The sequence below is a fragment of the Uranotaenia lowii genome, chromosome 2, assembly GCF_029784155.1.
Source record: "Uranotaenia lowii strain MFRU-FL chromosome 2, ASM2978415v1, whole genome shotgun sequence".
Classification (NCBI taxonomy): Eukaryota; Metazoa; Arthropoda; class Insecta; order Diptera; family Culicidae; genus Uranotaenia; species Uranotaenia lowii.
Window position 1 is genome coordinate 334010896 of NC_073692.1, and position 16847 is coordinate 334027742.

General features: G+C 35.9%; 1 protein-coding gene across 1 annotated transcript; it reads left to right on the plus strand.

Annotated features, from left to right (window-relative positions):
* The first annotated feature begins 1098 nt into the window (after nt 1-1098).
* LOC129742982 (pickpocket protein 28-like) lies at nt 1099-8491 on the plus strand. The gene is made up of 4 exons (XM_055734925.1): nt 1099-1128; nt 6327-6487; nt 7846-8181; nt 8242-8491. The coding sequence occupies exons 1-4, from the start codon at nt 1099-1101 to the stop codon at nt 8489-8491; spliced, it is 777 nt and encodes a 258-aa protein (XP_055590900.1).
* The last annotated feature ends 8356 nt before the right edge of the window (nt 8492-16847 follow it).

Here is a 16847-nt window from a genome sequence, read left to right on the forward strand (position 1 = left end):
AACGCGACAGCGTTAAAATCCTAGAAAAAAGAATAAAAAAAAATCAGAAATACTAGTCCTGCTTCATCTGTGGATTTGTCAAGCTGCATGTCGAATTTTTAAGTTCTCAAACACTTTCAACATCTTCAGCCATGTCAAAAATTAGCCGAGAAACCGTGTCGTCAGACATGAGAATCGAATTTACCAATTCCACTGTTATATTATCAACCATGATACGGACGACTTCTTGAATACAAGGTTTGATTGAGTTTTCAACAATAGTATGCGCTTCTCCAGCTTCTGCAGTCTTTAGCTCGCCAAGTACGGCGCAAGAACAGCCTTTTCATTGAGTGTTTTGCACACTCAGTCCTGCATCACAACAATGATCGATCAACGCAGTGCACTTTGACAATCCACCATTCTTTGCCAACATTCCTGCAGGGGCCAGGGATTCAGCCGCCAGTAAAAACAAAGTAAACAAAATTTATTCGTTTGTACTATATGCCCTTTGAATTTTTTTCTCATATTACGATAAAAATGACAAAAAAAAAACAAAAGATCAGAGTTTTTCGAAATCAGTTTATGATTTTCGTTGCGTACGTCGCGGAGCACTTTCAAAAGCTTCGCGGAGCACCAAGTGCTCTGCGGAGCACGATCTGAAAACCCCTGGTCTAGACCATAACGGATAGTAAAACACATCTTACTTGTTCAAGATAGAAATCAAAAAGAAATTTTATTGAGTTTTCATCCCTTATTATAGTTTTCCCGCGAAAAACTATAACAAATTAACAACAAAATGTTCAAACTGGCAACACTCAGCAGTCAGCACAATACAAAACTGGCAAACGGTTGGGTACAAAGTGACCAAATGTGTTGAGATCGATCATACTACTTTTCAGCACTGAACTCAGTGTCGAAAAGTACCTTCCACGACCTATTTGATAATAAATTTTCAGTCGTTGCTAAAAATATTCAGTGCCGTGCATTGCAGTTTCGCGATCATTAAAGCTTAGCTCAGAGGTTTGAAGTAAGCACAGGTATTTTGTTTATTTTATTTCTACTTATCAAACCATTTTCTCCAGTATAGACAGAAGGAAATGTAATCATAGAGTTGAATCAATGGAAACTTTCGAGAAGGCTCACAAAATGGTAAGTCAGAATTACTTGACTTACCAGAAATAAAAAGTTTTATCAATACCAAAACGTGCCCTTTGCTTGCTCCCTTTGACGACACTAACTATGAATTTTCATAGTATTCCGTCTCATGACATAACTTGATGAACATAATCACTAAAATTCACTCGGTCCATGGCAACCAATCTCCAATTTCTCGGACATCTCGCAATCGCCACGCTCCACTTGGTTTACCTACCTTACTCCATGCGCCCCTGAGCGTCTCGATCCTACTGGATTCGTAGCGTTCATCTGTTTTAGGACAATCGTCCGGCATTCTTGCAACATGTCCTGCCTAGCGTATCCAGACAGCCTTCACCACCTTCTGGATACCGGGTTCGCCGTAGAGTCGTGCGACTTCGTAATTCATCACTCGCCTCCACACTCCGTTTTTCTATACGCCGCCAAAGATGTTTCTTAACACTCGTCGCTCGAATACGTCGCTCGAAGTGTACGCAGGTCCTCCTCGAGCAATATCCATGTTTCGTGCCCGTAGAGAACAACCGGTCTAATGAGCGTCATATACAGGTTACACTTCGTGGAAGGACTAAGTCTTCTCGACGTCAGTTGCTTGTGGAGTCCATTTAGTAGGCATGACTTTCGCTGATAATTCGCCGCAGGATCTCACGGCTGGTGTCATCCAGCTCGTCGCCGTCGATCGTGACCTTGTTATTACTGTTATTACAAGCGGGTTCGGTCGGTCTCGGATCCGCAGCAAGCATGTTCTTCGTCTTGGACGTATTAATCATCAACCCAATCCTTTCTGCTTCGCGTTTCAGTTTGCGGTAGATTTCTTCCACAGCCGCAGATGATCTGCCGACTATATCAATGTCATCGTCAAAGCAGATAAGATGACTGGATCTGTTGAAAATCGTGCTCCGCATTTCACCCACCGCTTGTCGAATAGTACCTTCTAGCGCCACGTTGAACATCATGCAGGATGGACCATCACCTTGTCAAAGCCCCCTGCGCGGTTCGAATGAACTCGACAATTCACCCGAAATCCGCACTCAGCACAGCGTCGATCGTCGCCTTAATCAGGCCAAATTCTCGTCCATGATTTTCCATAGCTCGTCACAGTCGATCGTGTCGTGTGCCGTTTTGAAGTCGATGAATAAATGGTACGTTGGAACTTGGTGTTCACGACAGTTTTGGAGAATTTGCCGTAATTTGAAGATCTGGTTCGTCGTAGACCTTCCCTTCATGAATCCGGCCTGCTGACTTTCCACGAATCTGTTTGCATGTGGCGTTAGGCAGCGGAGTAGGATTCGGGACAGCACTTTGTAGGCGGTATTTCAAACTGTGATTGCTCGGTAGTTCTCACTAAGCTGTTCCTATTCAACTGGCATATGGCTTCCTTAACTTCACTCATCGTTGGGAGTGGCTCCACCTTGTAACTGGCTAGGTCGGCAATGTATCTTTCCCCACCGGCTTGATCTCCTGCATGTGCGCCGAATCAGGTGTTCATCGAAGTGCTACTTCCATCTTTTGATCACCTCACAGTTGTCGGTCAGGATGCCTCCGTCCATATCCCGGCACATTTCGGCTTGCGGCACGAAACTTTTGCTGGATGCGTTGAGAACTTTCGTGTTCCTTGGAAGCGATCAGCTGCTCCAGCTCCTTGAGCTCCTCTTCCTCCGGGCGGCGCTTTCTCTCCTGGAAAATTTGGACTCACTTTGCCTCTTCCACTGTCGGTGATTTTTCGCGTTTCGACGGATGCTTTTTGCAGTTAGTGTCGTGTGTAACGACACGACACTAACACTTCACAAAGAGTGTTGGTCATACGTTTTATATACACCCATAGAAGAGGTTGCAAAAATACAAATAGATTTACAATCCTAGTCCTCTTAGAGCAAGTTCACTGGTGTTGGGAAAAAGTGGTAGAAATTTTGACATTTTGGAAATTTTACCATGCAAACATGTTTTCAAGATCTTGGAGCGTTGTATTTTTTTGCAACACTTTTTCTATTTCAGTCGTATGTGATTGAAATATTGCTATTTTTGCATCACAGCATTCGAAAATACAACACGTGTTGTAAATAAAACTTGAAGGCCACAGATCTTGAAAATGTTTTTGCATTGCATAATTTTCAAAATGTGCCGTAAGTGTCAAAATTTCTACCACTTTTTCCCAACACCAGTGAACCAGCTCTTAGCGTCCGTTGATATTCTACAAGCACAAATACTTACAGTTTACGTATCGTCACCACGGCTATGCAACCCGAAAAGATTATTTTATAAAACTTTTGACCAACATCTTTTAGCTAAGTGAATTTCGTTATTAAATAATTTTACTTAAACTTTTGTTTGCCTTGATTGCATTGGATATGAAAGCTTATAAACATCTAAAAAGCTTAAATCTGACCAAAAAAGCTTTAATCTTACAAACAGTGTTCCGAATATCACTCAATTCTCATGAGAGACACTGAAACGTTTTCAACAGCGAAAGCAAAACCTAAATTGTCGGTTGGTTTATCTCCCAGTGGGGCAAAGATTGTGTTCGACAGCGCTGCTCCGAGAATCAAAGAAATAAAATTTGAAAGAGAGACGTTTCTTCTCCAGTTGGAATTCTCAACTGAGTGAGGAGCTACCTGATTTTCAGTTTCTTTTTTCAGTCAATAACTTTTTTTGCTCAATCACTCACTCACTCACTCGTTTACTGATCGATGATCGAATGCTGTCTGCCTGATACATCTTGCTTTGTTGTTGCTGTTGTTGGGGAGGATTAAAATAGTCATTCAAACACGCAGGCAGTACGTATGAACATATGTTTCTGCCGCTTTGCCAGAAAGTACGCAGGCAGTATGAACCGATGCAAGGCCGCATTGATTGAGTTTGAGTGAGTGAGTGAGTGGATTTTTGAATTGGATCTTGTATCAGTCAGTGTCTCAATCACTTCTGATACACCGGGTAGTGAGCTTGAGAGATCGACTTAGATGCGAGTCTGCTCTCGCTTTTGAATCTTGTTTACATTGACTTCGCATTGTCGCTCTGCCGATTCTCCAGGGAACAACAGGCAGCAGCAATCGGCTTTGAATGTTTCCAACTAGAAACCTATCATGAGCGTTTCTTCCGAGTGATTTTCGGAAGACTGCTTACAAATGTTTATCACACGCGTAGTGTTGACATTGACTTTAGGTGAAGTTGTCGAGCTCGCTCTGCGTATCAAAGCAATATCGTCAACCAGGTCAAGGTCGTTATTCTTAAATATTCACCTCTCCACGATAACATGTGGCTTGTGATAAACTTGTTAACAAGCAACCATTAAATTATTCGTTAGGTGTCTGCTGAAGGTTTGAGAAACCATATCCTTTGCTTTTTTTCCATATGAACGACGCAACGGTTGGATAACAAGGGCATTATTTATTCAACCAAAATTATCCAACAGTTATGAAATACAAGACATATTGCCTGGCGAAAATTGTTCAATTAGAACAGATTCATTGTTGTCAGGTGTGCATTCAGATTCGTTTTTTTTTGAACAGTTCTTTTTCTGTGGAACCTGTTGAACGATATGGCACCTATTCGAGTGCGTATTACCAATATGGTGCGAATTCTCTGGATTGAATACTGTGAAGAGAATTCCATCAATCCCATTAAGCACCTGATAATGAAGCATTTAGGACCTATAGATCGTGGATGGTGGATCATTTGGATTGTGGCGGCGATCATTCTGAGTGTTCTTAGCGTGATTGCAACCTATTTGAATTGGGTCGATAATCCAATTTATATCAGTTACCAGCCTGACTTGAAGCCTATTTTGACTATACCATTCCCAGCAGTAACCATTTGTAGTGTGGATCAAAGCAGTACGGAATTATTCAACATAACTGACGCTGCATCGCGAGTCCTTCAACAAAAAGAACTTAAGGATCATGAGTACGGTCTATGATGAACAGGACAGATCTAGTTATAACTTGCTTTTATTTGTAGGTACAGAAATCTCCGAGCACTTTCCCATGTCTGTTCGTATGTCCCCGTTTGGATATCTTTTCACGATAAACTATCCGTACCGACCGTCAAAATTTTGAAAAATATTTCTGTCAAACCGGATTATCACCTTAATTACTGTTGGTGGAAAGCTGTAAAGAATCCTGATTGTATCGGCTTATTCGTTGAAACTATAACTGATGGTGGATTTTGCAACACATTCAATGGAATGGCAGCGAATAATTTGTATCGGTTGGAAAATTTACACGAAGAGTTCACATATCCTAACATTTCTAGAACGTCAAATGACTGGATCCGTGAATCCGGCTATCGCAACGGTTCAAATTTTGATGCATATCCTGAACGACCACTTGGCTATGGGCAGAATAGTGGGCTGAGAATTATGTTAGCTTCTGACTTTGTAAACGATGATTTATTTTGTAGTGTATGTAACCGTGAACTCTATCATATATCTATCTACGGTATTACCAGTGAACCTGTATATAACAAAAGCGACATCTGATGCTTTATTTAACACGTTCGTCGCCACGGCACCCATATTCGGGTGACGGGTGTATTTCCTGGGGGGGCCCGTCACATCAAAAAGCGTGTGACGCTCTCTTACTAGAGTTAACCGCTCAGCTTCGCCACACGTTTCAAATATGGGAGTTCTCCCTATTTGCTCTCTCTCTCTGAAAATTTCTTTTGGCCCGGCTAGTAAAACTACCAAATTGAGCGTGGCGACGAACGTGTTAAAAAAATATCTGGCCACATTGCCGAACGTTCGGACAAAAAATTCTTAAGCACTGTTTTCTGACTCAATGTTAAAGCTATAAAGTGAACGCTCAGTAAATCCAACAAAACAACATCGAATTTGATGCCCGGTGGAACGCGATAAACGGTACGAAGAACTTAAATTTTGTTCGCAATTCGAGTTCATACGACGAGTTTTAAAATTATTTGCTTGAACTGCAACAGCAATCACAATACTCTCCTTGGTTGAGTTTTCTATTAGAAAGCTAAAGGCTTTGCGACAAAAGCTCGGATCGTGTTTAGTCGATTTTGACAGTTCTTTTGTATCGATTGGAATTTTTTGTTACAGACGTCACGGTGCTCCTCTTACATGCATGTAGGTTCACTAGGTAGTACCAATAAAAAAAAACTCAATGTTGATTTACATTTATTTTGAAATACTACAATACTTTGATTAACGATTTTTTGCATCTCGTATCATTCTTTTTCAGGGTCCAAGAAACGGATATCAAGTGCTCATTCATCCACCGGACGAGGCACCAACGTTGGAGCATTTCCATTACCATTTGGCTTTGGGCAGTAGTATGACTCTGACAGTGAAGCCGCAATTGACGGAAACAGCACCAGCACTACGATCTCAGCGGTTGGAACAGTTCGTATACAACATGTTACTTTTTATGTTTAACTTGAGCGCTTGCATGAACAAATATTAACTTACCGGATTAAGAGCAACCCAAAAAAAAAGCTGATCCTAAACCCTTCAAAGCATGTTGTTAACCCTCTACTGCATGGACTATGATTCCGTTGAAAAAATAAAATTATGAACGGAAAAATACTTTATTATCCGCTAGCTTAGCAGTTCAGGCTCAAAAGAAACATAATTATTTTTTTCAATAGTTTTTGTTGTTTACATAGTGCAAAAATGAGAATTTCTTTTGGGTTTTTGATTGGTAATTGAATTATTGATGAATCGAAGTTTTTTTTTAATATTTACAGTACTGAATTAAGCTAAAAACATAAAAAAAAGCTTAAAAAACTTTAGTACATATACACAGGCAAGCCCATGGACTCATATTCAGTGGAGAGTTAACAGCAGTGACCAGAATCCAAATATCTCAGAAATGCGTGAATAATCGTGAATCATATGGCTTATCAATACAATTACTTTTGAAATTAATCAAATATGGTCCATGGTTTTTTACTGGTGATGAGAGCAAGTTCACTCGTGTTGCGAAAAAGTGGTAAAAATTTTGACACTTGTAACTCACTTTGTCAATTTTATCTGGTGAAAATATATTCAAGATCTTAGGTAGTCAATATATTCTACAACACTGTTCTTTTTCTATCGAATGTGATAGAAATCCAACTGTTTTTGCATCACAGCATACGAAAATAAAACAGGTGTTGTAAAAAAACAAGACGGCCAAAGATCTTGAAGCATTTTTGCATGATAAAGTTTTCAAAATATGCTTCAAGTGTCAAAATTTCTACCATTTTCTTCCAAAAAGAGTGAACTTGCTCTGTAGAAATTGAAAACATGTGTAAAATGTTTGATAACTACCATGCATCAGTCACTGCTGGACCCATTTATATTAAAAAAAACCACGCATTAAAGGGATTAAGGATGTATTATGAATCTGATTTCGATTTCAAATATTTTAACCTCTTGGTTGTGTGAAACAGTTTAAAAAAATCCGCATGATTTATTCCCTTGAATTTTACTTCTGGGTTTGGAAAACTATCAGTGGATGTTACCGATCCAGAAACCTCCAGCGAGAAAGCCAGCAAAAAGCTAAAAAAAATATAGTATTGGGAATAGGAGCATTTTCCTATTCCTGGGCTTTTTAGCGTTAATGGCTTATTAATCCCTTCAAGAGTATTTCCAACAAAAATGCTCGGTTTTAAAGGATCCATCAGCTATTTTATCTCGAAGTAATTCTATCGAAAGTTTGTCACGGCCAACTCTTCTAAAGTCATATCAATTTCTGGTAACAGTTATTTTTTTTTCAGCCGGCAATGTTTCTTCGAAAGTGAAAGATATCTACGGTACTTCAAAATTTACAACCAGCATAATTGCATGCAGGAATGTTTAGTGAATTTCACTTACAAATTGTGTGGGTGCGTTAAATTCTCCATGCCAAGAAGCGCGGACATGCGAGAATGCGATGCTAGTGAAATCGACTGTTATTCAGGCGCCTACATGAAAATGTTTGCTCGAGAAGTAGGAGGAAATAACGATCATCCTTGTGGTTGTTTGCCAGCGTGCACGTCACTGTCCTATGAAGTCGAAATTTCAAGTCAACCGTACAGTGTGCAAGCTTTTGTCGAAGCCTTGGGATTTCCGTCGTAATATAGAAATGCATTCACTTTATCTTGAGAAAAATTGACAACTTAAAATGCTTTCAGGATAAATTTTTATGGTGTAGTTTTCCTTATGATAAATATGAAGGAAAACCGGATTCTGGCAACAATTCGTCAGGAGCTGGTGAGTTTCAGCGATTCGGTTGGTAAGTTGGGAGGACTTTTCGGACTAATGATGGGAGCCAGCATGATAAGTATTCTGGAAATCGTATATTTTTGTTTGATAAGACCTCTAAGGAGAGACGTAAAAGTGGCTCCGGTACGGCAAGTTCTGCCATGTCGACATGATTATTGAAATAAAATAAATGCATGTTATTAAAGAACCAATTTTTTAAATCTTGTACCTAAATGAAAGATTTATCAACCCCTTTCTGCTATCGATAGACAATCCCTGTTGAAACAGGTGTTTTAAATATTTGCCTTCTTTGATTTGGCGCTAGCTTTTTAGTTGTCATAACTGAAAGTTTTAGAATTTGCGGTCTCTCGAAAATCAGGACAAATCCTGATAAATCAGGACACCTGGCACCTCTGTTGCAGGACCAGATCAAAACAAACTTGGCTCGCTTAATCGTGACAGCTGAGTCACGAACGTTCAAGCAGTCGACTCAGTCGAGCTACTCGACTGAAGTTTGACTCGATTCGACAACTATAATGCCAAAATGGGTCAATCGAGTAAAACGACTCGTGACTCGTCTTATGTATTAAGGCCCATAATTTGCTCTTCACAAGAGGAACAACTTTAGAAAATTTTGCACGCGTATCAAGAATTTCGGCTTTTAAAGCATTATCTGTTAGCGAAAAACTTAAATTGTCCCGAGGCGAAGTGAGCATCCCTTTTCCTCAAGAAGTATTTATGTACATATTTTCATAACTAAATTTTCAAGAGGAAAAGTTGCGTAGTCCCTATAATATTTGTTTTTCAACAAAAAAAACTATCTTCTTTTACACTAAAGCATAGATTATCTCAAATCTGGACACATTAAAACGGGTCTATCTCGAAGCTATGTAAACAAAATAAACATGTTTTATCCTTAAAATGTAGGTTTTTTTTATAGCACTTTAAAGGAAAAATAATAAAAAAAAAATAATCCGCTGTGGTTTTGATGAAATTTCGAACTTTTCGTCGAATGTCACTCATCATAGTTTGGACACCCTTTTCACTGACCGCAGCGGTCATTTTGTTCCACCATCTCTTCATTACTGTTGTATCCCGAATAAGGCATTTCCCCACTTGTGTTGTTCTCCTGTTTTTCGTGGTAGAATCATTACAACAACCAAGAGAAATGATGTATTTGTAGATAATAATGATTAACAAGTCCAAATATTGCTCATAAAAAATTATATTTAAAAAAAAAACATTGTTGTGTATTTGAATCACAACTCACATTTTGATCATAGAGTAGTGTTTTCTCAACATACGCCTACACCAATTTTGCCATAACGGATTGAACTGTGAACCAGGATCTCGTTACCACCAGCAGGTTAAAGCTTCCATTCCTAGACTCTTCCGCCCATCTATTTGAAGCAGTCGCACGGATGATTTTCAATGCACTTAGATAGGACAGCCGGAGGGTTTTCTGGTGAATTTTCATTAATATACCCTGTAATTGGATACCCAAGCAACCAGAATTCCCTTAAAAAGGTTCCATAGAAGCTTAATCAGCTCTCGTTTGTTTCTGAAGAGAATGCTAATCAGCCCAAAATTTAAGTTCTTAAAGCTACTTTCAAGTTCGTTTAGGTGGCTCTAGAGAACGCTATTCAACTTCTAAGAGAATGCAAGAAACTTCTACGCGCCGAAAAAAATCCAATTGACAGATTGCTCTGACAACCACATGTCAGATTGCTAGGTTGCCGGTCTATCATGGTCTATCTCATTGATTTTAATTATATTGTTTTGATTACAAAAGCTGCTTACATGCCTAAAGAATTGAACCGCTGCTCTCTAGGTTGCAATGAAACTCACCAGCCTCTCGACCAATCCAGCAATAGCTTATTGCCACTGTAATGATTAGTATTTAAACTTAATGTCATTTGAGATGATTGAGAGGGTTGGTCAATAGAAGGTACCTTATTTCGTTCAAAGGACTTTCAGTACACAATATGAATCATAACGAAAATTCGCATCATCAAAAATGTATTCGAATATCTTATTTAACATTTATAAGAAAAATTCGAAAAAATCTTGAATTCCATTTGTAAATATCAGTACAGATATAAACAAAACAAATAACATGACAAGAAATTGACAGACATTTTTGACATGTCGCTTAGAATTCCCAAATAGGTTCTTTAAAACACTTTCAAGTATCTTAATTAGAGATGTACCGAATAGTGGTATTCGGCGAACGGCCGAATACCGAATATTGACTTTTTCAACTATTCGGCCAAACGAATATTCGGCCGAATATTCGGCCGAATATTCGGTGGAATAATCTGTTGAGTTTGCAATAGAAATACTTCTATTTCTACTGCTATTTCTAATGAAAATCTTCTATTTCTGCCCTCTTAATGCCCCTCTTGTTTTAAAGTCAATTATTTCCAACCAGATGTATCAGATCATTTTGCCTTTCTTTCAGAAAGGTATAGTTATCGGTCGATTTGTGAGATCCTTAATTATGGGTCTTAGATATACCTTTATAGGTACCTATCGAATCAGCTCGACGAGTTCAGACGATGTCAGTGTATTTGTATGTATTGGTGTGAATTTTTGTAAACTTTGTCACTACGTTTTTGCGAAACTGGGCAGTACAATAAAAATGATTTTTGTCTTAAAAAATTTGATTTTTTTCCCTCTTCAATGTATAAAAGAAAGAAAAAAAAACAAAATAGTTTGAAAAATAAATTTTCATAGTAATTATCATCAAATCATCACTCCAAAAAACGTATCAATTGGGCTTGCCAGCATTTTCCAACAATCACTCATGAAGATGATCGAAGACATGGAGCGATAAACGCTGGGTACGCTTTCACTCCGTGTAATTCCCCATAAGGAAAACAGAGGGCGCTTCCAATCGAACGATAAAATGAGTTAATTGACAAATAGATGTCAGTAAACAAAATTTCATAAATTAATAATTCCCAAAAAACGTAGTATTTATTTAAGTATATACCAGTCCACCCTAAGGCGAACAGGTGCAAAAATTAATTTGAAATTGTCAAAATTTACAAAAGCGACCTAATCGACAAATTTGACATAATCGAAAAAAAATCGACAAAAATGATAAAATCGAGAAAATTGGCAAAACTGACAATGACAATATTGACAAAGTTCACTAAATTGACAAAATTAACAAGATAGACATGATTCACTGAATTGAAAAAATTGACAAACATGAAAAAATCGAGTCAAATTCATGAAATTAATAAAATCGAGAAAATTCACAAAATTGGCAATGACAAAATTCACTAAATTGACACATGTATGTATGTATGTATGTATGTATGGTTCCCCCATCGGTAGCAAGGTCCAGCCTATGTCTGTGTGGCTTGGCCTTTCGAATTGACTTCTAGGGCTTCCACGGCCGATGGTTCGTCGAGAGAAAGCATCCAACCCTCAGAAACCTACAATGGTTGGCACTCCACTCCGCTTGCAATAATTGCTTAAGGTTATCCCCAGATGCCTTCTCTCTGATAAATGAAATATAGTGTAAATATAATGATATATAAAAAAGCAATATAATATAATATAAAATAAATCATATGTCATTTAATAAATATGTAATAAAATATTGATGAATACAAATTCAAATAAACGATGTAATTGAGCTGTTTGTAATAATATAATTAAAAATAAACATTTGATATAACTTTTTATATTTGTCTTTACTTACATGGGTTTTTTTTCTATTGCTACTGGAAAAAAGGTTATCTTATATCTAGTAAAGCCAACAACTACGATTTTTTTTGTTTTTTTTTTGGTTTTTTTTTATCACATTTAAACAACATAGTAAGGACCCGAGTGAGAATATGGAGTTTATCAATCACTAAACCCATCACCAATAGCTAAATTCATATGAATTAAACGGAGCAAGTAAAATACTGAGTATCGGATTCATTTTAAACAGTTATGGTTTGCTGATGCTCATTTGATGCAATTATAGGTTCATAATGAATTTAATTTAATAGGTATTGGTGGAACTGGATATTAACAGCCTTAATCAATCTAGATAAAAATAATTTATTTTTATTATTATTAATCGATTATTCTTTCTTAAAAAAATATTTATTTGTTTTCTCTGACTCGGGATTTCAATGTTTTTTATAAACCTTTGCTATTTAATTAAAATTTGTGCTATTTGGCAATAATATTGTAAAAATAAGCGTAATTCTGATAAATAATTTTACCTTGACGTTGAGTATTTTTAAAAGAAAACTGATTGTGTTCTTATTTACTACATTTTCATTTCCATTAACGTCCTTCTGGAAATATGAAACAATAAAAAAAATTCACTAAATTGACACATAATGACAAATTAGATAAAACTGACAAAATTTTCCAAATTAACAAAATTGACAAAATCGACAAAATTCACAAAATTTACAAAATTGACATTAATGGCACAATTTAAATTGAAGAAATTTCAAAAAATGACGAATTTGACAAGATTTACAAACCTAAAAATAAATGACTAAATTGACAAGATTGATAGTACTGACAAAATTTACTAAGACAAAATCAAATACATAAAATTCATAAAATAGACCAAATTGACAAAATCGAAAAGGATTTACAAAATTGACAAAATCGAGAAAACTGGTAAAATTGAAAAAATTTGACAATGACAAAATCGACCAAAATTCAATAAATTGACCAAAATGACAAGATTGACAAAACTAAAAATTTTGACAAAATTTGCAAAAGCGACCAAATCGACAAAATTGATATAATCGAAAAAAATCGACAATATTATAAAATCGAGAAAATAGGCAAAATTCACAATGACAATACCGACAAAGTTCACTAAATTGACATAATTGACAAGATATACATGATTCACTAAATTGAAAAAATTAATAAAACTGACAATATTTACAAAATTGATAAAATCGACATAATTGATAAAATTAACTAAATTGACAAAACTGAACAAAATGACAAAATTGCAAAAAATTGAAAAAATTCACAAAGTTGACAAAATTGCCTGAATTGACAAAATTGCCCAAATTTAAAAATTTTAACAAAATTGACATGATTAAAAAATTTAACAAAATTGACAAGATTGATAGTACAGACAAAATTGACTAAGACAAAATCGACAAAATTCACAAAATTGACAAAATTGACAAGATTGACAAGACAACTGGCTAAATTGCCAAAATTGACCAAATTGATAAATTTGAAAAAAATGACATAATCGATAATTGATATTGACAATGACAAAAACGACTAAATTGATAAAACTGACAAATTTGACTAGATTGACAAAAGGACAGAATTGATAAAACTGACAAAATTGATCAAATTGAAAAAATGGACAAAATTAACATAATTGACCAAATCAGGAAAATTGAAATTGGCGTTTTGGTAATGTTCCTTTGTAAAACAACCTTCTATTCTTGATACCTATTTTTAAGCGGGCCACAGATTACACAACATTTGTACAAATGCGATTTGTATCGTGTTTTGCACTGCTTGTATGAGCGCCCAAACGGTTTGAGTATAATCGGTCAGGTTCGAAATATTTTGTATAAACCATTCTCCCAGCCGGGGAGAAGTTGGGGATTTGTTGTTGTTGTTGTTACTATTTTCGTCAGCAATCGTTTGTGTTCGCGTTTTATATGATGTTATAAGATTGTAGAAATTATATAAGTATATACCAGTCCACCCTAAGGCGAACAGGTGCTAATATTAATTTCGGGACTGTTACCCAAAATTAAAGATCATGTGAAGGGATGGCAACACGAGGTACAACCTCAAATTCGAATGACTCAAGCCGAAGGACTAGACCCTCACATCGCATATTTCTATAGTGATGGTAAGTCCCGTCACGCCCAACGATAGATTCTCAAGCACAGATTGCTCTGAGAAGGGGAAAACGACACGGGAGGGAACGCGGACGATGTATGCACACCATCTCATCTTCTCACGTGCCGTTCGTGCTCAGGGAGCTTTTTCTAAGCACGAACGACAGGAGAGAATTTCGCCCGTGGAAGCAAATTGAATCCAATAGGACAAATGCTACTGAGTCCTCTCGAGCTTTAAGCTCTCGGGCTTGGTTTTTTTGTTCCCTTTTCTCTTCCTCTCTCCAGATCTAACGTTGCGCGATGAAAACTTTTCATTCGCATCGAAAAATCTGTGCAATTGTTGCGTTGTTGTTGTTGTTGGGGTTGGTGTCTAGAAAAAAACAAGGACGGCTTGGAAGTCAATCCGAACTTTCACTTGCTGGAGCCAGTGGAAAATAACAACCAAACAGTAGCGCCACCAAGCCCTCCATAGTAGAGTTTGAAGCATTTGGTTTTTTTTTGGAACATGCATATAAAGCTAAAAAGCTAATAATAATATTCGACAAAGTTGAATGAAGAAACAGATAAAACTATCCGAATTAACCATTTTGGCCAGGTTGACAAAGGAAAAATTACAAAATTGACAAAATTTAAAAAAAATGACAAAATAGACTAAATTGACGAAATTGACAAACTTGACTGACTTGACATAATTCACTGATTTGACAAAAATGGCAAAATTGACAAAGTTGACAAAATCATGAAAATTGACAAAATTTATAAAATTGACAAAATCGAGAAAATTGACAAAATCGAGAAAATTTGCAAAATTGACCAAGTTGACGATGACAAAATTGACAAAATTCACTAAATTGACAAAACTGACAAAACTGACAAAATTGATAAAATTGACAAAATTGACAAAATTGATAGTACTGACAGAATTGACAAAATTGACTAAGACAAAATCGACTAAATTCACTATATCCACAAAATACATAAATTGACAAGATTGATTAAACTGGCAAAATTTACAAAATTGACCAAATTGACAAAATTGACAAAATTGCCAAAATTGAAGAGATTGACAAATTGACAAAATCTTAGAAAATTGAAAAAATTGTTAAAATTGGCCAAATTGACAATCAGAAAATCGACAAAATTCACTAAATTGACAAAATTGACAAAACTGACAAAATTGACAAAACTGGCAAAATTGACAAATTTGACATAAGTGACAAATTTGACAAAATTGACAAAATTGAAAAATTTGGCAATTGAAAAAATGGCAAACTTACATAATTAAAAATATTGCGATTTCAAAATTTTCAAAATTTTTGATTTTCAAAATTTATTCTACCGATTTTCTACGTTTCGGTATCGTATTTTACTCTAGCAATTGAAATTTTATCCAATAATTTTATCTATGTATCCATTACTTGAGAGGTTGGATTATTTGAAATACATGGTCATGCATCATTTTTCAAATTGTATTCTTAATTTTTATACCCCTTCCATTTTGAAGTTACCATATGCTATAACTCCAAAAAGAGTAAATTGAGTTAGATTATAATGTCATAGAAACGAAATTTTACAAGATATTCCAGAATCTAGTCATTCAAAAATCTCCAATAAAAAACTTCAAATTTTTATTTCCTAAATTCTTTTTGGATTTACTGCGTATGAAATTCATTAATCATAATTCATTTTGTGACATATGTACCCAAATATAATTTACAGGCTGTAAGAAAGGCTACAATCCACTGTCAAGTGTATTAAATCGGGTTTTTAAAGTAGAGGTCATTTGATTTTCAAAATGTCACCATAAGCTGAAAGGACATCAGATGACTTGTCGCTTCTAGTACGTTTATCACATAAGAGATTGAATTCCAGTGAAATTTGGGACAAAACATGTCAAAATCGGTGTTGAGCTATTTGAAATTGCTTTTTTTTAAGTCGAATTGGATGAATGTCTAATATTTGGTTGATGTCATCAAAAAAGTTGCCAAAAAGAACGATGATCTTTAACCTTAAGCATACAATACTTTCTACGACACATATCCACACGGCCTAGTCTGAACGATTTTTTGGAACAACTTGTAAAAAAACGGAACATTAGAATAGAAATTCAAGAGGAAAAAGAAATACAATTACTTTAAATTTAAAGTTCTTATCGAATTACAACAGTAGTGTGCAAATCGTATCCTACGAATCAATTTACTCTAAAAATCGTTTTCTAACAGAAAATTTACAAAAATTTCAAAGAGCAATTTGATTTTTTAAATTTTATTTAGGAAACAAATCTGAAAAAAACCGCCTAAAATCCGGAACGTTTAAAAAAATATGTGGTCATTCCGGTCAGATTCAACTTTTCTCGAATGCTTTATTTGGTTTATGGGCAAACCTGGATATATCAAGAAAATATGGAATAAACGATAACCAAAATATAAAGCTATCTACAGTGAAAAATACACGGATTTATCTTAAATGTTTAAGTCAAACCATAAGTTTTTGATGATTTTGAAGGTTTTTCAACAAAACCTTTGGATATTTAATAAATTATCTAACATCAGTTGAAAAATTTAAGAAGTGTGTTTTTGTATAAATTTTAAATAATAAATATTCGGCCTATTCGGCCTATTCGGCCGAATACTTTGCTCAACTATTCGGTGAGCCGAATATTCGGCTTAACGGTTTTTTGGCGGTAT